The following is a 24,626-nucleotide window of genomic DNA, read 5'->3' on the forward strand; positions in this document are numbered from 1 at the left end:
ATGTCAAATCATGATAGGTTGTTTAAAATAATTCTTAATATAGAAAATTCTGGAAATTGTATAAAATGTTAATAAGTGATATGTCAAATTTCTATTGGTTGTTTAAAATCTTATGTGGACGGCCTTAGGAGCTTATAGCTCATACTTTTTCTTAGTATAGATTTTGATTATTTTTGATATTTAGGTATAAAACTAAATGAAATATTCAAAATTATAATCATAATTTTAGGTAATCGCATTATATTAATGCGAAATATTATAAATATATTTATATGTTCGTGTTTGATGGGTACCAAAACGGGTACCGAGTATTACCTGATCCTAACCCGAACCCACGGATATTGGAAAATAGAATCTAATAGAATTTTATAAACAAACCCGTACCCAACCCGAACCCGATTTTTTGGATCGAATTGCAGGTTGGATATTCGGATACAGTTTTTATACCCAAACCTACTTTTTCGTCGTTATATGGATTTAACCGGATACATTAATTACAACAAACCAAAAAAAAAAAATCACTATCATCCAAATGTATTTGCATATAGATATCTATTATTGCTTACAGCTCTTCTGCTGGTACTACGGACGCAATTGGTGGATGTCATAAATTTATAATATTGAAAAGACAAAAACAATTTCAAAACTGATTAAATATTGTTAAAAGGTTTGGTTGTAAACAAATGGTGTGTGACTTGAGAGAATTTAAAATCTAGAGAACTAGTGGATGAGAATTCCAGTTTTATCCCTTTCCTCTGTCACACACACAATTAAGGGCACACCGCAAGAATCAGTCAGTTTCTTTGTTTTAGTCTTTTAGACACAAGAATCAGTGAACTTACACAAAAACGTTGAAACAACAATGATCTTAACGATGAAACTTGTTCACCCTCTCCATCACTCTTTATCTTCCTCCGTTCCTTTTACATCAAGTACACTTTATGTTATCTCTCTCTCTCTCTCTCTCAGTTACGTGTATAAGCACTTGTATGTTTTTGAACCAAGTAAGCAAAACATTGTTTTGTAATTTGCAGGAAAAAGGCAATCCAAACCTTACCGGTGCTCGTTGCCTTCTCCCGGCGGTGAAAAGATCATCAGATCAGAGACGGTTGATTCTCCGGCGCTGGTGAGCTATGAAGGGAGAAGGGTTTTACTTGGATGTCTCCTCGCTTCCGGTTAGATGCGTTTTCTTTTAGTTCTCCGCATTACCACATAAGCTATAGCTTTGAATCAGTGGAATCCTTAAGAAGTACTTGTTTTGTCTGAATCACAAATTACACAGGTTCTGGGATGTTGTTAACTGATTCAGCCGAGGCCGTAAGCACCAGCAGAAGAGCTGTAAGCAATAATATATATACACTATACATTGCGTTCTTGACTCGAAATCAATCTCTTACATACAATTCTCTGCAGCTACGTGCTTCCAAGTTACCGGAAAGCGACTTCACGACTCTTCCCAATGGTCTCAAGTCCGTACATTTCCCCTTTACTACATTATAATCCCATATCATGATGCATTAGTTAGGTTGAAAACAGCCTTCCCGCCTTTAGTTCTTAACCCAATGCATCATCATACCGCAAAAAGGATTGGAAAATCAAGTCTTTATAACCACAAGTTTGGCAACTGTTAATTTTAATGCAGGTACTATGATATAAAAGTTGGCAATGGAGCAGAGGCTGTGAAAGGATCTCGGGTCGCAGTACGGTTGTGAATACGTTTCCTGATTAACTTTGGACAATGTAAATGCAACAGCTTTAACAAAAAACGTTGATGCTTAACCCAAAAGTTGTGTTGCAGGTTCACTATGTTGCAAAATGGAAAGGGATAACGTTCATGACAAGTCGGCAAGGACTTGGTGTTGGAGGTGGAACGGTCAGTATATATGGCTAGCTATCTCACAGAATCCATTACTGTATTTTAATATGCATGGATCCTTTACTGATAACAAAGAGAGTTTTTGCAGCCTTACGGCTTTGATGTTGGACAATCAGAGAGAGGCAATGTTCTGAAAGGACTTGATCTTGGTGTTGAAGGGATGCGTGTAGGTGGTCAGGTTAGTAGTTCTTGAAACCAAATCTTTCACAAAAGCAGGTCACTCAAAGTCTTGTTCTGAGGACACTCTTGAACTTTATATACAGAGATTGGTGATTGTTCCTCCTGAGCTGGCTTACGGGAAAAAAGGAGTGCAAGAGATTCCTCCAAATGCAACGATAGAGGTAACCAAGTTTAATAGATTTTTGTTGGCTCCTAAAGTGGTGTTCATCTATGTTACTTCTCTTTTGCAGCTTGACATTGAACTGTTATCAATCAAGCAGAGTCCTTTCGGGTATGTGAGATCAATCAACTAAAACCCGGTAAACTTGATCATAAGAACGTGCCCTGAAAGCTTTCTTTTTGGTTTTATTGCAGGACGCCAGTGAAGATCGTTGAAGGCTAAAAGGGATAATGAAGTAAAATTTGTACCCAAGAGTTTTTGTGTAGACTCCACCAAATGTCCACACATCATTTAAAGTAAAACTGTAAAATTGATCAAAGCTTTGGAAGATTCAACTGTATGAGAAGAATCTGTTTAATCATTAATGGATAATACCGGCTAATCCTCGTTTCATAACCACAATAAATGTGTCTCATCTCTCAATTCAGACACTTTTGTGCTTTGCAAAACATTGAACTAATGGTTAAAATTAAGATCCAGACTGGCCTCCATGCTTGTATCTTGGACTGTGACATCTAGATACGGTACAAAATGGGTGTTACAACATTCGTACTTTTTAATGAAAATCTCCTACCAAGCACGATTCGAGGGTTGGTTAACCTAATACATCAGTTATTGAAAGTTGAAGCCAAGGGATTAGCAGGTGTCTTTGCCTGACCGCCTCTCCCGTACGAATTCCTGGCGTTTGCTGCTTCCGTTGCTATGACTGACTTCTTTATCTTCAAAACCAACAACAAAAATCTTCAATATATGAGTTTCTCTTCTACTTAGTACTATAATCTAAAACTGTCCGCTGAAGTGTTTAAAATCAAGTGTTGCTTATACTATAAACTTACAGCGGCAAGTCGCTCTTTGTGGATATCTGCTGTCAGCTGCAAAACATTATCCAAGGAAACAACCAGAGAAGTTAGGAACTATCTTGAAAATTTGACGAATCGACAAAAAAAACAAAACTCTACTTCTTACTGGCTTTCGAAACGTCTTGAACTCATCACTGCTAAAACCAGGAGGCCTGATATTCCAGTTTCTTTCTACATTTAAGGAGAAAAAGTATCAACAAGAAATTAATCGTCGTAACTGGAAAGGAAACGAAAGAAATGAGAAGACAATAATAATCAGAACGAACCAACATGGAGCAAGATGTCCTTAGCCTCTAGAGTATCTGACTTTCTATGCTTGGCTAAAGAACAGCCAAAAGTTGTGATCTGGATAAAAGGAAACACGACGAGCAGGACTTAGAAAAGAAAACTCATCAGAGGACAGAAGTATAAACAATGTGGTGTGAGCTACTTACTGACTCTACAAAATCTTCGGCAATATCAGCAAGGATGTCTTCAACCTCAGGATCCAATTTCTCTGACGGATCAATCTGTGGATAGGCAATGCATTTTTGAATTCAGAGAAAGAAATCAACTGATATCATGCAGAGAGCATGAGTGCAAACACCATAAAAGTAACTCCTATAACTATAGATATATGTTATTACTAAATCTGTTCAAAGTCACCATGACATAATTTTTGGTTTTCAATACGAGGTAATTTGGCAAATCAATCACGACCTCTTCTATCTTATGCTTATCAAATACATTCTCCTTTCTTCGTAAGAGATCTATCCAAGTGGAAGTTATCAATCATACACTAAGTGAGAATTAAGTGTGATGGTGCAACTACTAAGCTATTCCACAGTCAACATGCAAAATGAATTACCCGAAGTTGAGAAAATATAGATAGGTAAGTGGATACCTGCTGAAGTAGCTCATGGATACTTCGTTTCCCCAGGATACGATCATCAGACGCCTCATTCTCTGCAGAAACTATTTTAGCTTGGTTTCCTGGTTGAGCCACAGGAGGCTGGCTTGGCAATACCGGAGAAGTAACTTTCTGATTTACAGACCCTTGGACCCGGGTTGGTTGATGTGGGTGAGGTAAAGGCTGCTGCGGAGATCTAAGTTGTTGAAGCTGCTCTTGAGGCTGATTTTGTTGTTGAGGTTGTTGTTGCTGAGGCTGTGAAGTTGCCGCTGACGTGGAAAGATGTTGTTGTTGAGGAATATGAGGTCTTTGTTGCATGGAGGGAGAATTTACTTGTGGTCTATACGTAGGGGGTGGCAAAGGCGGCTTCCCTTGGGGAGTAGATGATAACCACGGTTGATTAATGGCTTGCAAGCTTTGCTGTGCTGCACCAGTAGATTGAACACTAGGAGAACCAATAGGTGAAGGTCTCATAAGGCTATGTCCTTGAAAGTTCTGCCAAAAGCAAAATATAAGGAATTAAAGTGTGCTTACAAAGTTCATAAAGAGTTCTGTCAAACAAACTCAAAATAAGAATGAGGAGAGAGTTACAAAATAGCAACGAAAGACTGATGCTGATCAATGAACCATTTGAACTTACAAAACAAGGATATCCAAGGTTAGGTGGCTCAACGTTACTACATATATAAAGCTCTGATGTATCTCTATGACCAAGTAACATTCACCTAAAGCTCTATCCAGCCATCAGAACACTTGAGTAATTAATAAACTAAAGAAAGTGGTCAAAATAGATCGTTAATACTTCAAAGTTTTAAGCTAATCATTTCCACCTCGTATAAGGCAAATTTTGCTGTTAGCAATGAGTCACAAAGCTGGACTTACTATTTTTCAAAGCACAATGGCAAGAAGCGTCAAAAATACATACTTGGGTAACAGGAGACTGGGTGTTCGGGGAGGAAGCTGGCCTTAGAGACGATGGAGTTGGTCTCTGTTGGTGCTGAGCCATCCCACTTGGTCTCATTTGTGAGCCTGAGCCAAGTGTCCCCATCATCCCAATTCCCTGAGTTCCTTGCATCATCCTAACCTGACCACACACACACACACACTTTATTGTATCTTCTGAATTCTACATAAGCTATAACAAACACATTTCTCTGAAATATAGTGAAAAATTTACCTGTGGGACACTTGTATTGGACGTAGCTTCTGACATTCCGACAGTTCCACGACCTAATCCGCCGTATTGCTGCCCAAAAGAGCCGGGAAAAGCAGAAGGCGAATGCTGGGAAGGTGAAGGAGAAGGAGAAGGACTCGGAATTGGGGAAGCTGGAACGCCAATCGCCATGCCACCTCTTTGTTGCCCAGTTATAGGTAAAGACGAAGAAGAAGAAGAAGAAGAAGAGGCCGGAGCTGATGAGGAAGATAACAATGGCGACGAAGCGGATGGGAAGTGAGTGTAAGAGGAGTGTTGTTGCCATGGTCTCGAGTACGCCGGCGGAGGTCGACCCAAAGGCTGGGAGATGTGCTGTTGCTGTTGCGTCGCCGGAGATGTCACCGGACGCGTGTACTGAGGAGGATTAGGGTTTGGATTGAGCGACGGTGGTGGTGGAGTTGGGGAAGAAGGAATTGATGAAATGGAGGAGGAGCTCGGATTCGTGGAAGGAGGTTGTTGAATCTGTGTCGAAGCCGAATCCGATGGCTGGGGCGGTGTTTCCGGTGGCTGAGACGCCGTCGTGCTTTGCCGTGACTGATCCATTAAAAAAGGTTTGTGAATGTGGAGGGAATGTGATGTTGAGTTTATAGAAAATCTAATTGAACCGGAATTCCCGGTACGGTTTTAACAACTAAACCGATACCGTAAAGCTCGATATTAGTATAAATACCGGCTTTAATAATTCCGTCAGTTATGTGAGAGAAAACTCTAGCCGGAAAAGAGGGTTTCAACCATTGAGTTAACCAAAGAATGGAACGCAGCGTTTCAATATGCTCAGAGCTGCTGGTTTCTATTGCTGGAAATGTAGCTTCCAAGTAAAAGGAACTTCCCCTTTACTTCTCTACTTATTGAAGATGTTCAACACGCTGAAAATTCTTAAAAGGTTTGTTTAAGATGCTTGCAGCCTGAAAAGGCCAAGATTTATAGATTCAGTTGGAACTTAGATAATGTCTATACCTATATGAGACTGAGGTTACCGATCAAAAGTCGAATAGAGTGTGAAATGTGAAGACAATTCCTCTACTCTTTTTCTCACATAATAGGTTGAAAATTATAGTAATATAGTTAGAATCACAATATATTGGAGAAGGTTGTAACCTTAAGAGTCTTACAAAAAAGAAACCGGCATTGGTTTTGATATATTTTGTGGATTGGAGTTGTCAAATTACAATTTCATGTAGAAAGAAACTATCAACATTCATAAAGACGACCGTATTTGGGGTCAAAAATATAAATAACAAAGTGATCAAGAACGATCACTTAAAGATAAATAACTTAACAAGTTCCATATAATAATCTCCTTAAGAGAAAACATCAATGTTCATTAGACATGACAGGATCAAATCTTTTCTTCAACGTACCAATCTGCTTAATACTCAACCCAAAAGCTTTCATAAGCAACTCCTCATTGATCCCTGACCCAAAAACCACCGACGGTATCTTCTGAATCCCAGGGCTTTGGCTATTTAGTCCAGCGAGAATCGTGGCCGTAACATCTCCGACGTTCATCTGAAAATGTACAAGCCCTTTTGGGTAAACCATCATTTCTCCTTCTTCCATCACTTTGGCGTAAACCTTATTGTTCGAGTCCACAAAACCGGAGTAAACCCGTCCTTTAACCAAGTGAGCTACTTCTGTGGCCCGTGGATGGTAATGTGGCGGGTTTATGGATCCGGGTTTGAGATCAGCCCTGACAAACGACATGCCTAATGTGTTAAGTCCCGGGAAGTTTGCCGGGCTTACAGGTACGGTGGCAAACCCCGTCTCGGTGAAGTTCCCAGCGGTTTTTAGACCGGAAAATACAAAATCTTCGGTGGTTACTTCGGAGGAGTTTTTGCAAGGGAGATTGGTGGAGAAGTGATGGTCATGATGAAGAGATGTCATAGGTTTCGGTATACAGAAGTCTTGGATCGGATCGGGGTCTGAAGCTAATGTGAAGCGTACATTAAAACAGAGAAGAAGAAGAGCTTTTAGAAAGAACAGAGTGTTTGCTTCCATTTTACTTGAGGTGTGGAGAAGAGTTGTGTTATGTCCGGTTTAAATAGGCATTTATGTGGAGGGGGTAAATTAAATATTATGGTTAATGTGGTTCAATTTCCGGTACATTGTTTGGTACTGTTGATTAATCAAAACCAGATTGCCATACTTGATACTTCTGTGAAATTGTACCAAATGTAAAACCATGTTTGGATATGTGATATTGGTTATATATGGGAGTGGTTAGGCCGGTACATTGACTGATAAACCCTTTTTTGGGCTTGATTGACAGATCTCTAATAGAATTTACTATTCGTCTATGTAAATCAAAGATACAAATTAATCTCAAAACAATAGAATTGTGAATAAAAGTTGAAATGTAACTAGAGTCCATGGTTTTGATCCTGGTGTCACCCCGGTTTATAATGTGATTTTGGTTAAGGCTTAACCAAATGGACAAAAGAGTCTTGATGTGGTCCAAATGTATCACTTGGGGCGAAACAGAGGCACGTATTAGGCGTGCTATGTGCGCATGCCATGATATTCAAAATGATGAATTTGTCTGCCTAAGCTTTTTTTGTTATACATATTGATATTATAAAAATATTACTATCCAAGGCATGAATGATTAGAGAGACACAAACATTTTTTCGGTGTTGAAAAGGTTTAAGAAGAGAATAAACAACCTCAAATGTTTCTTAATTTGTCATCTCTATCGGATTAAGTTGATCACACATCTTTTTTAACCAAATATCTTTAAATTGAGTTAATTACATGATCACAATGATGGTGAGGAAGGCATGCGATGAAATTTGCTTTTCTTATGCTTGTGAAGGAAGTAAAATAAATAAATCAGGTGATGATGAACGATAGCTCCCATCATCATTATGTTTCGCATATCCACAAATAGTATTTTCTAAAATACGAATTATTGAAATTATAGAAAAACTTACAAGTGAAATAAAAATTGGGAAGTGAAACGCATCGTTTAATGCAGACCGGACCGGAGTGATTCAATTGAAACGGTTCGTAATAAGGAAGCTATTGTAACTACAGTTCCGACAGATGTCAAAAAAAAAGGAAAAAGAACAAGTACAGTTCCGACATCTCTCGAGAGTCCCACGAAACCTAGTTACACGATTCTTTCCCATTCTTTCTGATTCCGAATTCGATAAACACATTTTTCAACTCGGCAAATCCCAGCTCGAGTTCTTCTTTAATTGATTTAGTATTTGATGTCTCTTGATTTTGGGATGCCTCAGGTAAGGTATTTGGTAAATCTGTGTTATTTTTCGTCTTCCTTAACATTTTCCGATGTGTTGTTAAAGTTACCCTCCCGAATTTGCTATTGAATTGCTAAGAATCGACCCAAACTTTTTAGTATTGAACATGTGAACAAGTAAGTAGATTCTTATAGAGTTACCTGCCGAATCTAAATTTGTTTCTAAAAAGAAAAAAAGAATTGTTCTTATAGAGGTTTGTGTGTGTGTGTGTGTGTGTGTGTGTGCAAACGTAGAGGTTTAATTATAAGTATGTTTACCTGAGTTCTGTCAATCTCGTGTTTCTCATTGCAGATGAACAAGTACGGTGGTTCCATCAAGTGGTCATTTTGATATCCAATACAACAGACCACCGAGTGTGCATTCTATTTGTTAGGCCTCACTTCCAACATCTCCAATTTTTGTTTTTAATTAGATTGAGATCAACACTGCATCCAAAAAATAATCCTCTTTGATAATTTCTTATGTTAAAGGTTTATCAATGGGGGAAAATGTGATCAAAAGGGTCGCCTACACAAAGAAGGTATTTAGGAAGATATGTTTTTATCTCAATAAACATGGCATCTGTCTTTCCATGTGTGGTTGTTTAGCGTCACCTGGTTTACTTAAGTTCAGTTGTTCACAGGCAGGTGAGAATGTGACATAGATGCCAATGTAGAATTGAATTGATGTTAGATGGGAATGCCTAAAACGTGCAAAGGCTTAAATCTTTCTACACAACATGGAGAATCTTTACTTGGATGCGTGAGCTTGTTTTGGAAGGGTCTTTAAGGTATGTGAAATCATTTCTGACTTTTAAACTGTTGTGAGAATTGGTCTTGGAGTAAAAAAGATATGGAGATGTGATGAATTTAGAATGATAAAGGTTGGATGGTACATTTATATTACTTAGAACTTGAGCCTTTTCTTAACATTTTTTTTTTTTTTTTTTTGAAAGGTTTGATAAGAAGAAATCTACATACGTTCTTTAGAATAAGTAATATTTAGTTACATTATCGGAATTTTGCCCCCAATAAAAAGATACATTATCGGAATATGCTCTAAGAAACTGATTAGAATATCAGGGGAATCTAGTATATAATGTAGTGATGCAGAGAAACTGCAACTGAATCGAATACTTGAAAATCAAACACAAATTGAATCGTCCTTCTTGAAACGAGAATTTAAATCTCACAAGCCTTAGATAGAAGAATAGAAGAAACAGCTCCAGCAAGATGAGTACAACACGATGATCACAGATTTAAGAAACTAAAAAGAAACTATAACAAACTCAACACAAATCTCATGAATGATCCAGTTTAGCCCTCCACCCTCCACGTGTTCATCTTTCTTAACCCTCTTTTTCCTATATCAAATAGAAACCTTGACCTGTAGAGAAGGGAACTACCTGATTTGCAAGGAACAAGTATTGTATACTCCATTAGCAGTTGGCTTCTCAGCTTTGTATAACCAACCCCATACTCATAAGACTGATCAGTCTTTAAGGTATGAAACTGTGGTGCATAGTTAGGGACGAGCACAAGATTTTCCAAATATAATTCCAGCAGTTGGCAAGAGTTTAAATTGCCTCTTGTGCTTGATTTGGTACCCCGCATTATCAAGTAGAAACTGTTGTATTAGCAATGCATCACAATCTTTAGGACTTCCCAACTAGACCGCAGAAAATGGAGGGTGGTTCACATATCACAACCTGCTCCACTATGAAGAAACTCTTTAGTTCTTTTTGTGTCAATTGACACATTCTGATCACATATATTTGCATGCTAATATCTGAGCTGTATCTCCACTGTAGAGTAGATCTTCTATTTTCTTTTAGACCCAACCCATAGTAACCTTGCTTTGGGCAGTCCCACTGATTTGCTTTAGCTGATAATCCACCTGGTTCCCATACACGCCTAACCTGAGATTTTGTCAACAATTGCTGACATTTCACTCTGATAATGAGACACGTGTTGAATTTGATTTCTCATATGGATTCGATTTTGTGGCACATATTGCTTCTTGTTGCTGCAACATTATCTTGACACCATCATAAGATTCTTGCTGAGCTGATTAATTCCCATTCGATAAGTCCTTATCTATATGCGGAGCTCTTTTATGAAACAGTTCTGTGACTTTCTCACCTTCAGTACTTATTTGACCGGATTGATGTTTAGCTTTGTGAACACATATCATGGAAGGTTGGACTTGATCTTCCCTCATCTAGTTAAGCTTTAGGGTCTTCACATCTCTGACAGAGCCTTGCCTAATACCCATAAGAAAAACCTTTTTATGCCCTACACGGAACTGCATTTCTAGCTTCTTAAAATTACAAGTTATTGGCCCCAATGTCTCCAACCACTGACCGCTTAATACCATATCACACCCACCCAAGTGAATTACCATAAGATTAGCCTGAAATTGTGTCCTCTAAATTCCCATTGAAGCTTATCTATTTTAGCATCAACCCCCAACATTATCCCATCAGCTACTGAAACTCGAGCCAAACTTGCAGGTTTGAAAACACATGTCAACTTCTCAGCTACCTTGGGATCCATGAGGTTGTGTGTAGAACCCGAGTCAATGAGAATATACAATACTTGCTTCCCATAAGAACCCTTCACTCTCATCATTCGATTATCAAAGACTCCTGAAATTGCATTAACAGAAATATGAGCTATAACATCGGTATCCTCCAATGCAACCTTGTCCTCATGTACTCCATCTTTAGGTTTCTCCATAGTAGGAAGAAAAACTGTTTTATGATCATGCTCTGGTTTGGATGATAAAATCCCTTAAGACTGAATGCTACTTCTACTCCGTTAAGCACCAGACTAATTGCTAAAATCCTTGGCTTCACTTGAAACATGTAAAGGCTGAGCTTCCATCGGAAAATCATCACTCTCTTTTTTGGTAACCACTCTTGTCGTATGAGCAGTCTCATATAACCTTCCTATCATTAAACACTGCCTAATAATTTTCTGAGGTTGAATCATCCTAACATTCGTTTTGAGTATCACTTCTCAGCCTTTCCCAAGTAAACACTAACCAAGTACGATTCAGATAGATCCACAGGAGAGACTTAATCAACTCAAATGTTTCATGATACTCCCTCAATTCCTTCTTTTTCAGCTCTGCAATCGAATCATCCACCAGCTTAAAATATTTTCCTTGCAACAGCATTTCGTAAATCCCCCAATTGTACCTAACATGCTCCCTATTTAATTGAATTTAAATCAAATTTAGATTACAGAATAATAGAGATATTTTAAGAAATATATATATTTAAAAATTAATTGAAACTTGATAAATGAGATAAAAGCCTCATTCTAAAGATTATATTATATTTTTAACAAAATCTAATATTTTGGGGGGAAAAATATAACAATCTGTTATGCATAATTTATAACAAGAAAAATATAAATTATAATCTATACTATTGAAAATATTTATTTTCTTATTTTATAAATATAATAAAAGTTTGAACTATATATAATATTGAGAACTTATATATATATATATATATATTTAGAACTTATTTATATTTTTATTCTTTTTTTGTTTGACGACAAAAAAACAAACCAACATCACAACAACCAAGGGGCCTGCGTCTTATTTTTTATCCCCAATACTATTGGGCCTTAGCCTTTTTTGGGGTCTTTTCAGTGGTCGGATTCCATCTTCAATTGGAAACCTTTTTCATCTCACCTATCTCGACCTTTCTTATAATCATTTCAGTGTTCGGATTCTATCTTCTATTGGAAACCCTTCTCAACTCACCTTTCTCTTCTTTTGGGAAAACAATCTCGTTGGTGAAATCCCATCTTCTTTTGGCAATCTCAACAAGCTGACCTACTTTGAAGCAAGTCAAAATGCTTTCACTGGAACTATCCCTTTTCATCTTTTTACCATTCCTTCTTTGGTAAGTATTCGTTTGAGTGATAACCTACTCAACGGCACTCTTGAGTTTGGGAATACATCTTCTGCACCATCTAATCTAGAATGTTTATCCCTTGGCAACAACAACTTCAAAGGGCCAATCCCGAGATCCATTTCCAAATTTGTCAATCTTGAGTCTCTTGACATTTCTCATTTGGACACCCATGGCCGCCCAGTTGACTTTAGTATCTTCTCGCCTCTCAAGTCACTCATATTTCTATACCTTTCCTATTTAAACACCACCACTACAATTGACTTGAATGATATCTTATCATATTCCAAGAGGCTCTCTCATTTAGATCTCTCAGGCAACCATGTTTCAACAACAAAAAAGAGTTCAGTTTCACAATTGATTAGATATTTGTACTTATCAGGTTGCGGTATCACCGAGTTTCCAGAGCTCCTTAGAGCCCAACATGAAATTGTGTTTCTAGACATCTCCAACAACAAAATCGAAGGTCAAGTTCCTACCTGGTTATAGACTCTACCAATTTTGTACTACCTGAATCTTTCCAACAACACTTTCATCGGTTTCCAAAGATCAAACAAGAAACAAGGACTATCCTCTGTCCGGAAACCATTTGTGAGTTACTTGCTTGGCTCCAACAACAACTTCACGGGAAAGATTCCTTCTTTCATATGCGAGTTTCGTTCTCTAGAGACTCTCGATTTATCTGAAAAAAAGTTTAATGGGTCAATCCCTCGTTGTTTGGGAAATCTCAAGAGTAATCTTTCAGTTTTAAACCTTCGTAAGAATAATCTGAGTGGAGGTCTTCCGAAGTATATATTTGAAAGTCTAAGGTCGTTCGACGTTGGTCATAACCAACTTGTGGGAAAGCTTCCAAGATCTTTGAACCAGTTCTCAACTCTTGAAGTTTTCAACGTGGAAAGCAACCGAATCAACGATACGTTTCCGTTCTGGCTGGGTTCTCTACAAAAGCTACAAGTTCTTGTCCTTCGCTCCAATGCATTCCATAAATCAATACATCAAGCCTCCTTCCCTCAGTTGCGGATCATCGACATATCACATAATCACTTCAATGGAACTTTGCCATCGGAATACTTTGTGAAGTGGAGTGCTATGTCATCACTTGGAACAGACGAAGATCAGTCTTCCGAAAAGTACATGGGAGATAAATTTGGCTATTACAATGATTCAATGGTTTTGATGAATAAAGGTGAAGAGTTGGAGCTAGTACGTATCCTTAAAATGTTAACAGCAATTGACTTTTCGGGAAACAAATTTGAAGGAGAGATTCCAAAGTCCATCGGTCTATTGGCAAACAATGCATTCACTGGCCGCATCCCTTCATCTATGGGGAACCTGACAGTTCTCGAGTCGCTGGACGTTTCCCAAGACAAACTTATAGGAGAAATTCCACAAGAGCTAGGGGGGCTCTCGTTCCTTGCGTACATGAAATGAACTTCTCTCATAACAAGCTTACAGGCCTAGTTCCAAGGGGCACTCAGTTTCGGACGCAGCGTTGCTCTTCTTTCAAGGGCAATATGGGACTTTTTGGCTCTTCCCTTAACGAAATTTGCAGAGATGCTCACACACCAGCCACACAAATATATGAAACGTCGGAATCAGAGGAAAAAGATGAAGAAGAGGTGATTAGTTGGATAGCAGCTGCAATAGGATTCATACCTGGTATTTCCTTTGGATTTACGATTGGATACATATTGCTTTCCTACAAACAAGAGTGGTTTAGGAACCCTTTTGGCCGAAACAATCGTAGAAGCAGAAGCTCCACAACTCACTAGAGAGGTAATGTTCTGACTTTTAAACGAATTTGTTAGCAAGCATTAAAATAATTAGATGGATAGTTTTTTTAAGAAATAGGTACGTAATTGATATCGAAATTTGTGATATATCTATTTGATCTTTCATTTTCGTTTACTACACCAAGACGAGGTTAGAAGTTCTATTCTGATGATTAAACTGATGAATTTTAAAAATGTAAAGATCTCTCTATGGAAGCTTTTTCTGGTTTCTTTCTTACAGATACAATCCTTTGGTGCTTTCAGGGTGTCCAAGATAACAACAAGAATGAGGCGTGAAAGAGATGCAGCTCATACTATCTGCATTTATGTTTTGATAATGTTTAAGAGCTCTCATTGCTTCTCCATTATAGAACAAGGATGCAAACTTGAGGTCTTGACCAAAACTGGCAAAGATCTCTCTTTCTCAAGTGTCTATTAAATAATAACTTTCTTAGCGCATTTTGCTTGTGAATAAGTGAACCAGAAGAGCATATAGAATCTTTGGAGTGATTCCAGTGTCAATGCAAGTTTCATGTGATAGTTAAAATCAAACCTTTTTTACAAGAACAATGGAAGTGAGTTTTTTTTTTGAAAAAACGCAACCATATACGGGTTTTTCTGCAACAACAAGTGAAACTGAAGGATTAAGAACAAAGGAGGAAAGAGTATTTCTTTAGAGTAACTTTCAAACTCGGAGTCAAAACCATTTCCATATTCTTTATTTTGTCACATTTTGTTCAAAAGACATAAAGTAGCTAGAGAAGCATTGCAAACTCCAAAAGTTTTTACTTAAATTTGAGATACCATGTGCTTAGAAACTTCCACTGCTCCCTTTATGCCGAAGTATCTCCCTTCTTGATTCAAACTGCAAGAACCCAAATATGCTTCTTGTCCAGTGACTAATCCAAAAGGCTGAGAAGTTTTGCCTTTAAATGTCTTAAAGACTAGAGCCGTGACGATCTCTACCGGTGATCCAAAGAGATTCTCGTAGTAAAATTTCACTGGTGTGATGTAATCTTCTGGATCAAGCACAAACTAAGCAACGGAAACAAAAAAATATGATCATTTAGTGACAAAGAAACTCTCTTTTATAACAACAAGAAAGAAAAAAAAAAATGTTTTATACCTCCTCTGTTCCAAGTAGTGTCATCTTCCCATGTTCGCGTGATACGATTTTGCAGTCTTTCTCGTAATCAAACTTGACGTAAACCACTCCAGAATCACCTTGACCAACATACACTTTCTTGACGTTTACGTAAGCACCACCATCGTCTCATTCTTCTCCTCCACGACCACCTTGCGCTTCCAATTTTGTCGCCATTTTTTCCTTCTTAACCTATAGTTTTCGTAACCATCTTAGAAACTGTAAACGTAAAACCATAGCAAAAGAGTTATGAACATACACTAATTCAAGCACGTTCATGATGATGAAACCAATCTAAGTGGAGGAATATAAACCTTTAGCTTCCACTAGAACATCTCTTTAAACAATATTATCATGTTCTCTTTTTTTTTTCAGCAAAGGTAATTTATTCAGACTAAAAATCATGTTCTCATATATTCATTTTTTCAAAAGACAAGAAGTAGCTAGAGAATCATTGCAAACTCCAAAAGTTTGTACTTAATCTGACATACCAAGTGCTTAGAAACTTCCACTGCTCCCTTTTAGTACATTTTATTATATACAAATGTATTATCTATATGAATGATAATATTACATTTTTTAGTAAATATATACAAATGTATTATCTATATGAGACTTTTCTTTCGTTATAATTTAATTATATATTTCTTGTATTAATTTTGTAATCTAAAATTTTGATTTAAATTCAATTTTGTAATCCTACTTGTGAATGATAATATTACATTTTTTTCGCAAATATATACAAATGTATTATCTATATGAGACTTTTCTTTCGTTATAATTTAATTATATATTTCTTGTATTAATTTTGTAATCTAAAATTTTGATTTAAATTCAAATAAATTATTGTTCTCCGCGTAAACAACTTGTCTTGTGAAGTTTCCTGTAAGTTATTAAAAGTAAGACAAAATGCGTGGAATTTGATTATTCAAATGTAAAGACTCTTTTAAGTCTTTGCATTTTAACGTGAAGAACACTTGGTAGAAAGACTAGTAATAGTGAGTCAGTCAAGCTGTGTTGGATTTATTATCTTTGTGGAAATAGAATGTATTATTATTATTATGTATATAAAAGAGATATGCGTACGAAACCATGTTATTTACCATCTCACAATTTCTAGTCTTCTTCATTATCTTTTAATCCAAGAAAATTAAATGAAAGGCTTGTGCAACTCAACGAGTATCATTCCTATAACTCTCTCTTTTATTTTCTTGTTCACTTATCATTTTGAAGACGTGCTTGCGGCTCCTACTAGGCATATTTTGTGTCGTCCCGAACAAAGGGATTCACTTCTCGCTTTCAAAAACGAGTTTCATATTGGGAAGCCTAATCAGTTTTGTAGTGGCTTTGAATCTCATCGAAAGACAGAGTCATGGGGGAATAACAGCGACTGTTGTAGTTGGAAGGGTATCACGTGCAATGCCAAGTCCGGAGATGTGGTCGAGCTAGACCTTCGCTGCAACGGCCTCCATGGACGGTTTCATTCCAATAGCAGTCTTCAAAACCTTTCTAATCTTCTCGCTCTCCGCCTTTCTGGAAATGATTTCAGTGATCAGATTCCATCTTCGATTGGAAACCTTTTTCATCTCACCTCTCTGGACCTTTCTCAAAATCAATTCTCTGGTCAAATCCCAAATTCAATTAGAAACCTTTCTCACCTCTCCTCTCTCGACCTTTCTTATAATCAGTTTTCGGGTCAGATTCCATCTTCGATTGGAAACCTTTCTCAACTCACCTATCTCAACTTTTGGGGTAACAATCTCGTTGGTGAAATCCCATCTTCTTTTGGCAATCTAAACCAGCTAACCTCCTTATATGTTGGTATCAATATGCTCAGTGGAAGTTTTCCCATTGTACTATTGAATTTGACAGGGTTGTCAAAGTTGTTTATCTCCGGCAATCAGTTCAGTGGTGCGCTTCCTCCTAATATCACTTCACTATCCAACTTGAGAGATTTTGTAGCAAATGGAAATGCTTTCACAGGAACTATCCCTTCTTCTCTCTTCACCATTCCTTCTTTGACATCTATTTTTTTGCGTGGTAACCAATTCAACGGCACTCTTGAGTTTGGGAATATATCTTCTTCACCATCTAACCTAGAAGAGTTACACATTGGCAATAACAACTTCAAAGGCCCAATCCCCAGATCCATTTCCAAATTTGTCAACCTTGGAGTAATTGACCTTTCTCATTTCGACACCCAAGGCCGCCCAATTGACTTTAGTATCTTCTCGCCTCTCAAGTCACTCGAAGTTCTTCACCTATCATATTTGAACACCACCACTACGATTGACTTGAATGATATCTTATCATATTCCAAAAGCCTCTCTCAGTTAGATCTCTCAGGCAACCATGTTTCGACAACAAACAAGATTTCAGTTTCAAATCCCCTTTCACAAGAGATATTTTCTTTGTACTTGTCAGGTTGCGGTATCACCGAGTTTCCAGAGCTCCTAAGAACCCAACATGAAATGACGTTTCTAGACATCTCCAACAACAAAATCGGAGGTCAAGTTCCTGGCTGGTTGTGGACTCTACCAAATTTGACGTATGTGAATCTTTCCAACAACACTTTCATCGGTTTCCAAAGATTAAAGAAGAAACAAGGACTATCCTCTGTCTGGAAACCATCTATGTCGTACTTGTTTGGCTCCAACAACAACTTCACCGGAAAGATTCCTTCTTTCATATGCGAGTTGCGTTCTCTAGAGACTCTCGATTTATCTGAAAACAACTTTAACGGTTCAATCCCTCGTTGTATGGGATATCTCAAGAGTACTCTTTCGGATCTAAACCTTCGGCAGAATAATCTTAGTGGAGGTCTTCCAGAGCATATATTTGAAAGTCTAAGGTCGTTCGATGTCGGTCATAACCAACTTGTGGGAAAGCTTCCAAGATCTTTGAATCGTTTCTCAACACTTGAAGTTTTGAACGTGGAAAGCAACAGAATCAACGACACGTTTCCGTTCTGGCTGGGTTCTCTACAAAAGCTACAAGTTCTTGTCCTTCGCTCCAATGCATTCCATGGACCAATACATCAAGCCTCGTTCCCTCAGTTGCGGATCATCGACATATCGCATAATCACTTCAATGGAACTTTGCCATCAGAGTACTTTGTGAAGTGGACTGCTATGTCATCGCTTGGGACCGACGAAGATCATTTTTACGATAAGTACATGGGAGATGAATCAGGTTATTACCATGATTCAATGGTTTTGATGAATAAAGGTGTAGAGATGGAGCTGGTACGTATCTTGAATATTTACACAACAATCGATTTTTCGAGAAACAAATTTGAAGGAGAGATTCCAAAGTCCATCGGTCTAATGAAAGAGCTTCATGTGCTCAACTTGTCAAACAATGCTTTCACTGGCCGCATCCCTTCATCCATGGCAAACCTCACAGCTCTCGAGTCATTGGACGTTTCCCAAAACAAGCTTTCAGGAAAAATTCCACAAGAGCTAGGAAAGCTCTCGTTCCTTGCGTACATGAACTTCTCTCATAATCAGCTTGCAGGTCTAGTTCCAGGAGGCAATCAGTTTCAAACGCAGCCTTGCTCTTCCTTTGAAGATAACCTCGCACTTTTTGGCCCTTCTCTTGACAATGATTGCATAGATATACGCACGCCAACATTGGAACAAAATGAAGAAGACGCAGAGGTGATTAGTTGGATAGCAGCGGGAATAGGATTCATACCTGGTATCGTCTATGGATTGACAATAAGTTACATATTGGATTCCTACAAGCCACAGTGGTTCATGAACCCGTTTGGCCGAAACAATCGTAGACGGAGAAGCACTATAGCTCACTAGAGAGGTAATGTTCTGACTTGACGAATTTGTTAGCAAACATTAGAACAATTAATTAGGTGGATAAATATTTTAAACTATGTCCGTAATTGACACCGAAATTTGTTGAATATCTCTTTGATCTTTCATTTCCTTATATTACACCCAGACTGCCAGACATAATCAGAAGTTCTATTTCAGTGATTGAACTGCTGAATTTTGAAGAATGTAAAGATCTCTCTTTGGACTTAACATGGAAGCTTTCTCTGGTTGCTTTCTAACAAACACGATCCTTTGGTGGTTTTCAGGGTGTTCAAGATAACAACAATAATGTGGCATGAAAGAGTTGAAGCTCTCATACTATCTGCAGTTATGGTTCGATGATGTTTAAGAGCTTTCTCATACTATTTGTTTGATAATGTTTAAGAGCTCTCAATGCTTCTCCATTATTCAACAAGGATGAAGAGTTTAGGTGCTTGGCCAAAACTGGCAAAGATCTCTCTCTCAAGTGTCTAGTTAATAACTTCCTTAGCGCACTTTGCTTGTGAATAAGTACACCAGAAGCACATGTACAAACCTTTAAAGTGATTTAAAGCTTTTAGTTTAAAGTCAATGTACAGTTGCATGTGGTAGTTAAAATCAAACCTTTAACAAGAACATTGGAAGTGAGTTTTTTTTTTAAAGCCCAACCATATACCGGTTTATCTGCAACACATACTGAAACTGAAGCATACCATCTCCTGCTTTGTTATCTAGCCCGCTCTGTTTTACAGGCGACGGTTTATGCACTGTGGCATGAGAGGAATCGGAGGAAGCATGGCGAGCAACCATCTCCTGCTTCTTGCCTTATTCAGCAAATCGATCAATAGATCAGGGATCAAGTTCTGGCGATAGGTCTCATGAGGGATCGGCGTTACGACAATACATTAGTCATATGGCTAGAATCTAGAAGTTAATTTTTGTATCCTCTGTTTTTCAACCTTTAAAACACTGATGCACTAGTTGTACAAGAGCTTTCTTTTTTGAATATAGTTTAACATTACATTCAAAAAAAAAAAAAAAAAAAAAGAAACTGAAGCATACCAAGTGATATATCATGGTTTTTATGTGTTTTTAGCCATTTATAAGTCTTATTTATAGAGTTCTTTTGATATTTTTAGAGTCTTAGTCTTTATAGGATTTAGCATGGATGAGAGCTTAATGGAGCTAAATATGAATATTTGGAGCATAATCAAGCATTGAGGCTGAAACTGCAATGTTGGGAGACAACTTTTGAGAAGGCATCGATCGATGCTTCATATATGTCGATTGATGCAGAGCCACAAGAAGAAATCGGAAGTTTTCCCACAAGTTTTGAAGATTTACAAAACTGCCCCAACTCATCGTGTCACATAATCAAAATGTAAGTTTCTTTCTTGACTTTCTTCTACCTGTTCGTCTTCAAATGAATGGTTAAGGTTATTATGAATCCTTGCAAAACGTCCTTATTTGTTTTGTGTTTGTTTTTGCAGCGTTTTGACATCACAGAACTTACCAGGCATTATCCCCCCAGAGATATCTAAGCTGCATCACCTTAAATTTCTGTAAGAAAATATATAAATGAAAAAGATACTTGCTACTTGCTCTACGTGAGATGAAATTACTATCCCGATATTCATATTCTTAAACACCAAAATGTTCTAACTGAAAGTGTTTTTCTTAAATTCATATTGATCCAATTTATTGAAACAGTAAAATATAATTAGTAATGTATTGGTGGTGCAGGTACCTCAACCTCAACTGGCTGACTGGTTCCATACCAGATGAATGGGCTTCAATGCGTCTAGAAGTTTTGTAAGAGAATTTGTGTAACTAGGCTTTTTCTTTTGTCAATTTTTGTATCATCACTGATGCTTTTGTTGGTTGCAGATCCGTTTTTGGAAACCAATTGTCTGGTCCATTTCCACACGTTTTAACTCGCATCAAAACTCTCCGAACCTTGTAAGTTCTATATACAGTATAACTTCTATAAATTAATAATAGTGAAAGTTTATTAATCTTATAGAATACTAATTTATAGATACATTAATAATTGTTAATCTAAGGAGATATTTTCATGTAAAAATTGTTTTCAATACAGGAAGCTAGAGGGAAATAAGTTTTCAGGCAGGATTCCTCCCCAAATTGGCAACTTGGTTCATTTAGAGGAACTGTGAGTTTATTATTATTATTTTTTCACGTTTTAAATCAATATATAGCGTGTTTACAGAACTCTATTAATTATTAGTGGCGTAGTCTATACTCTATAATATATACTGAGAATTAAGATGGTATTAATTATTCATTAAAATCCCAAATGCTTTTTTCCCGCAGATATCTTTCGTCGAACTTTTTCAATGGCAATTTGCCCGAACAACTCGGGTTGCTTACGAAGCTGCAGTCAATGTAAGTTTTTCTCTCTCATGTCTATCTTAAATAAATCTAACAAGTTCAACTTTTTTCCTTATTTGTATTTGTGGTGTCGCAGTAGACTTAATGACAAGAACTTCACTGGAAGATTGCACGTTGGAAATTGGAGGCAACTGATAAAATTGTAAGTTGATAACAGTTTTTTTTTTCTTTTTCACTTTACTTCACTAACTTTAAGTTTTCTATTATGAAAAAAAAACATACAATAAAGTATTTGCTTTGCAGGCAAATGTATGGTACCGGATTGGAGGGTCCACTACCGTCTAGTCTTTCGGCCCTGACTAGCTTGTCTTATCTGTAAGGACCCAATAAATTAAAAAAAAAAAAAAAAAAATCAAATTCACTTTGCTCTTGAAACAATATTGATTTGTTACGTTTTGACTGGCAGTCAGATTAGCGACTTAGGCGGAGAATTGTCTCCCTTCCCTCCACTGAAGGATTTGGAGTCTCTCAAGATACTGTGAGTTGAAGTTAAATATATATATATACATCTTAAATCTCTCGTAGAAAACGATATCAGTTTTATCTTGGATGCAGGGAATTGAGGAGATGCAACATAAACGGGCAACTTCCAGAGTATATCGGTAATATGAAGAACCTAAAAACACTGTAAGTCAGAAAGATTTAGTAAGGAACAAAAATCGTTGAAGATAAACTAGATCTGTATGCCGTAGGTAAACTGGTATGTTAATGTTGTGTGTTTTGTTTTTTTGTTTTTTATTTTTGTGTAGTGACCTCAGTTTTAATTTCTTGACTGGCAAGATTCCTTTGTCATTCGCCAATCTGAAGTCAGCTGATTTCGTGTAAGTATTCGCCTCTAGGATAGGAATAAAATGAATTAGTTTGAAATTTTTTCTTCTCTGATCACAAAAGATAATTTAGAAGTATTTTCCTATCAGTTTCTTGACAGGGAACAAGTTGACAGGGGGAATTCCAACTGAGTTCATCGAAAGAAACAGAAATTTGTATGGATACTCGTCTTCTTTTTAACATTCCACTGTGCTTGTTCAATCATGATGTTTGTTTTTCTCTTGATGTGTGTAAATATTTATGAGAAAACTATGCGCTTCCATTGCCTTTTCTAGCTAACTTCCAATGTGCTTGTTCAATGATGTGCAGAGATTTATCTTACAACAACTTTACTCTTCAAAGTTCAATTCCTAATGGTGATTGCGACCAAGTCAATAATTTGTAGGTTTATTCGAATAGTTTTTTTTTTTTGGTCAAAGAAGTTTATTCGAATAGCTGTTATGTTCATAACACTCTGTTCATACATTCAGAGAAAATGATAATGTTGTGCTTCCTTTTTTCAGGAATTTGGTGGAGAGCTTCTTCACGTCGAATCAATCGTAAGGAACCATATATAGACGAGTTCTTTCTAAAAAAATATCATTACTGTGCATGGTTGTTACATATGTTACAAATGATGTTTCATATCTTTTCTTATTAATTACGAATGGCAGAGTCGAGGGCTTCTCTTGTTATTTAAAAAACTTCCCCTGCTTAGTGCCTAAAAGGGAATGTAAGACTAGATTTTCTTTCCATTTTATATCTTCTTCTTTCATACCTCCAATCTTGATTATGTTTATGAATGTTTCTTGCAGATATATATAAGTTATACATAAACTGCGGGGGAGATGAAGTAAAGGTGGACAAAGAAAAGACATTCGAAGGTAACCTAAAGGGCCAAGGAGCTTCTACTTTTATCTATGGCGCTGAGAAACGCTGGGCCTTTAGCAGCACCGGCGTTTTGTGGACGATGTTATAGAAGTGGAAGACTATACGACATCTAACACTTCTAGACTATCAGTTAATACATCATCTCCCAGTTTTTCACTTTACAAGACAGCTAGGTTATCTCCTCTCGCGTTGAACTACTATGCACTCTGTATTGGTAATGGAAATTATACTTTGAGTCTCCATTTTTCTGAGATAATCTTTACCGACAACGACGCTGGCAAGCGTGTGTTCGATATCTATGTTCAGGTATGTCGAAACTCTTGTGGTAATGTAAGTCATTAAAGATCAATTAACGACTGAATTCTTCACTGATTTTATCTTCCACAGGAGAGGTTAGTGTTTAAAGATTTCAACATCAAAGAAGCAGCTGGTGGATCAGGTAAGGCCTTCATAAAGACGGTTGTGGTAAATGTAACCGAGCACAACCTTAAGATTAGCTTGAGGTGGGCAGGCAAAGGGACAACAATTTTTCCAATTTCAGGAGTTTATGGCCCTATGATCTCAGCTATATCTGTGGAACCCAGTAAGTATCCTTACTTCCAGTTTCACTCTTAAATGGATGTTTGAGTTTTATTGGTGGATCCTTTGCTTGTTGCAGATTTTAAACCTCCGGTGTATCATGACAAGAGGATTTCCCAAGGGATAATCGTTGCAGTGATAGTCTTCTTTTCGCTTATTATAGCGATTTTGGTCTGGAAAAGAAGAGGGCCCTGCTTGTTTGGCTGTTCGCTGGATATGCTGTCGCTAGCGATTATAGCCACAGTCACTAGAAATTGTAGTTGAGTCCTTAATAACATTTAGCAACGAAGAAACAATATTTATGTCTTTCTCTCTCTCTTTTTTTTTCTCCTTCCAATGTACTTTATTAATCAGAATCATTGTTTACAACTGTTCACAGAAAACTAGGAAAGGAATGATATATATGAAATGTGGAGTAAGACTAGTAGTAGCTTTTTTTGCTAATAAGTCAGCACAAGAATTCTGCTCTTGATGTCGAAAGGTGAATTTTATAGAAGTAAACATAGCAGTAAAAACTCCATATTGTAGTCAGGTAATGTCGCAAGTGTGGGTTAGAGACATTATCATTGATTTGTGGAATGATGTTGATGTTGTCTTCAAACTCAATCATTTGATAACCCAATGCCCAAGTTGATTGCATTGCCAAAATTAAGGTTGTTCATTCCGCCTCCTCAATGGTTGAGCGTCCTTGGAATATCAAGCAGAATTCTTGTGCTGACTTATTACTAGCAAAAAAAGCTACTACTAGTCTTACTCCACATTTCATATATATCATTCCTTTCCTAGTTTTCTGTGAACAGTTGTAAACAATGATTCTGATTAATAAAGTACATTGGAAGGAGAAAAAAAAAGCGAGAGAGAGAGAGATAA

The 24,626-nt window shown here is 37.2% G+C and overlaps 5 protein-coding genes, 2 long non-coding RNA genes and 1 pseudogene across 14 annotated transcripts; 5 read left to right on the forward strand and 3 right to left on the reverse strand.

Moving 5' to 3' along the window:
• The first annotated feature begins 584 nt into the window (after nucleotides 1-584).
• LOC104764704 (peptidyl-prolyl cis-trans isomerase FKBP16-4, chloroplastic) lies at nucleotides 585-2,622 on the forward strand. 3 transcript variants are annotated; one of them, XR_015591086.1, is made up of 10 exons: nucleotides 585-932; nucleotides 1,035-1,175; nucleotides 1,283-1,338; nucleotides 1,414-1,469; nucleotides 1,643-1,705; nucleotides 1,799-1,873; nucleotides 1,965-2,054; nucleotides 2,140-2,217; nucleotides 2,287-2,327; nucleotides 2,411-2,622. XR_015591086.1 is itself a non-coding variant. In XM_010488287.2 (10 exons), the coding sequence occupies exons 1-10, from the start codon at nucleotides 863-865 to the stop codon at nucleotides 2,436-2,438; spliced, it is 693 nt and encodes a 230-aa protein (XP_010486589.1). In that variant the 5' UTR covers nucleotides 637-862; the 3' UTR covers nucleotides 2,439-2,622. The 3 variants fall into 3 exon arrangements, 2 of the variants coding, with proteins under 2 accessions (XP_010486589.1, XP_087358099.1); XM_010488287.2 differs by having other exon boundaries at nucleotides 637-932; nucleotides 1,643-1,700; XM_087501973.1 differs by lacking the exons at nucleotides 585-932; nucleotides 1,035-1,175; nucleotides 1,283-1,338.
• Nucleotides 2,555-5,751, reverse strand: LOC104764703 (transcription initiation factor TFIID subunit 12). Of its 2 annotated transcripts, XM_010488286.3 has the most exons (8): nucleotides 5,143-5,751; nucleotides 4,891-5,049; nucleotides 3,960-4,460; nucleotides 3,511-3,585; nucleotides 3,343-3,421; nucleotides 3,183-3,247; nucleotides 3,053-3,088; nucleotides 2,555-2,935 (listed from the first exon to the last, which is right to left on the reverse strand). In XM_010488286.3, exons 1-8 carry the CDS (start codon nucleotides 5,719-5,721, stop codon nucleotides 2,825-2,827), a joined length of 1,605 nt encoding a protein of 534 aa, XP_010486588.2. In that variant the 5' UTR covers nucleotides 5,722-5,751; the 3' UTR covers nucleotides 2,555-2,824. The 2 variants fall into 2 exon arrangements, with proteins under 2 accessions (XP_010486588.2, XP_087358098.1); XM_087501972.1 differs by lacking the exon at nucleotides 5,143-5,751 and having other exon boundaries at nucleotides 4,848-4,987.
• Nucleotides 5,752-6,291: 540 nt separating this feature from the next.
• Nucleotides 6,292-7,191, reverse strand: LOC104764705 (germin-like protein subfamily 3 member 2). The gene has a single exon (XM_010488288.3). It carries the CDS (start codon nucleotides 7,174-7,176, stop codon nucleotides 6,493-6,495), a length of 684 nt encoding a protein of 227 aa, XP_010486590.1. The 5' UTR covers nucleotides 7,177-7,191; the 3' UTR covers nucleotides 6,292-6,492.
• Nucleotides 7,192-8,199: 1,008 nt separating this feature from the next.
• On the forward strand, nucleotides 8,200-14,687 carry LOC104764707 (uncharacterized). 4 transcript variants are annotated; one of them, XR_763774.3, is made up of 5 exons: nucleotides 8,200-8,417; nucleotides 8,730-8,806; nucleotides 8,909-8,958; nucleotides 9,061-9,207; nucleotides 9,373-9,436. It is a non-coding gene; the product is annotated as an uncharacterized LOC104764707 (long non-coding RNA). The 4 variants fall into 4 exon arrangements; XR_015591088.1 differs by lacking the exon at nucleotides 9,373-9,436 and adding an exon at nucleotides 14,359-14,687 and having other exon boundaries at nucleotides 8,219-8,422; XR_763773.3 differs by lacking the exon at nucleotides 9,373-9,436 and having other exon boundaries at nucleotides 9,061-9,346.
• LOC147920135 (receptor-like protein 35 pseudogene) lies at nucleotides 11,517-14,687 on the forward strand (annotated as a pseudogene). The gene is made up of 3 exons (XR_015591576.1): nucleotides 11,517-11,615; nucleotides 11,947-14,121; nucleotides 14,382-14,687. The product of XR_015591576.1 is annotated as a receptor-like protein 35 pseudogene (transcript).
• Nucleotides 14,688-14,777: 90 nt separating this feature from the next.
• On the reverse strand, nucleotides 14,778-15,643 carry LOC147920136 (uncharacterized). Its single transcript, XR_015591089.1, has 3 exons — nucleotides 15,576-15,643; nucleotides 15,244-15,453; nucleotides 14,778-15,152 (listed from the first exon to the last, which is right to left on the reverse strand). It is a non-coding gene; the product is annotated as an uncharacterized LOC147920136 (long non-coding RNA).
• Nucleotides 15,644-16,286: 643 nt separating this feature from the next.
• Nucleotides 16,287-19,706, forward strand: LOC104704267 (receptor-like protein 35). Its single transcript, XM_087501975.1, has 2 exons — nucleotides 16,287-19,077; nucleotides 19,358-19,706. Exon 1 carries the CDS (start codon nucleotides 16,416-16,418, stop codon nucleotides 19,071-19,073), a length of 2,658 nt encoding a protein of 885 aa, XP_087358101.1. The 5' UTR covers nucleotides 16,287-16,415; the 3' UTR covers nucleotides 19,074-19,077; nucleotides 19,358-19,706.
• A 644-nt stretch (nucleotides 19,707-20,350) lies between these two features.
• LOC104764709 (putative LRR receptor-like serine/threonine-protein kinase At1g07650) lies at nucleotides 20,351-24,165 on the forward strand. The gene is given in 19 exon segments (XM_087503132.1): nucleotides 20,351-20,451; nucleotides 20,561-20,632; nucleotides 20,814-20,882; nucleotides 20,958-21,029; nucleotides 21,169-21,240; nucleotides 21,402-21,473; nucleotides 21,556-21,621; nucleotides 21,723-21,794; nucleotides 21,886-21,957; nucleotides 22,035-22,106; nucleotides 22,229-22,300; nucleotides 22,397-22,462; nucleotides 22,617-22,688; nucleotides 22,811-22,846; nucleotides 22,961-23,019; nucleotides 23,102-23,242; nucleotides 23,245-23,483; nucleotides 23,565-23,760; nucleotides 23,836-24,165. Coding segments are annotated over 19 exon segments (1,806 nt in total). The 3' UTR covers nucleotides 24,021-24,165.
• The last annotated feature ends 461 nt before the right edge of the window (nucleotides 24,166-24,626 follow it).

Source organism: Camelina sativa, chromosome 19 (genome assembly GCF_030686135.1).
Source record: "Camelina sativa cultivar CO46 ecotype springtype chromosome 19, ASM3068613v1".
NCBI lineage: Eukaryota > Viridiplantae > Streptophyta > Magnoliopsida > Brassicales > Brassicaceae > Camelina > Camelina sativa.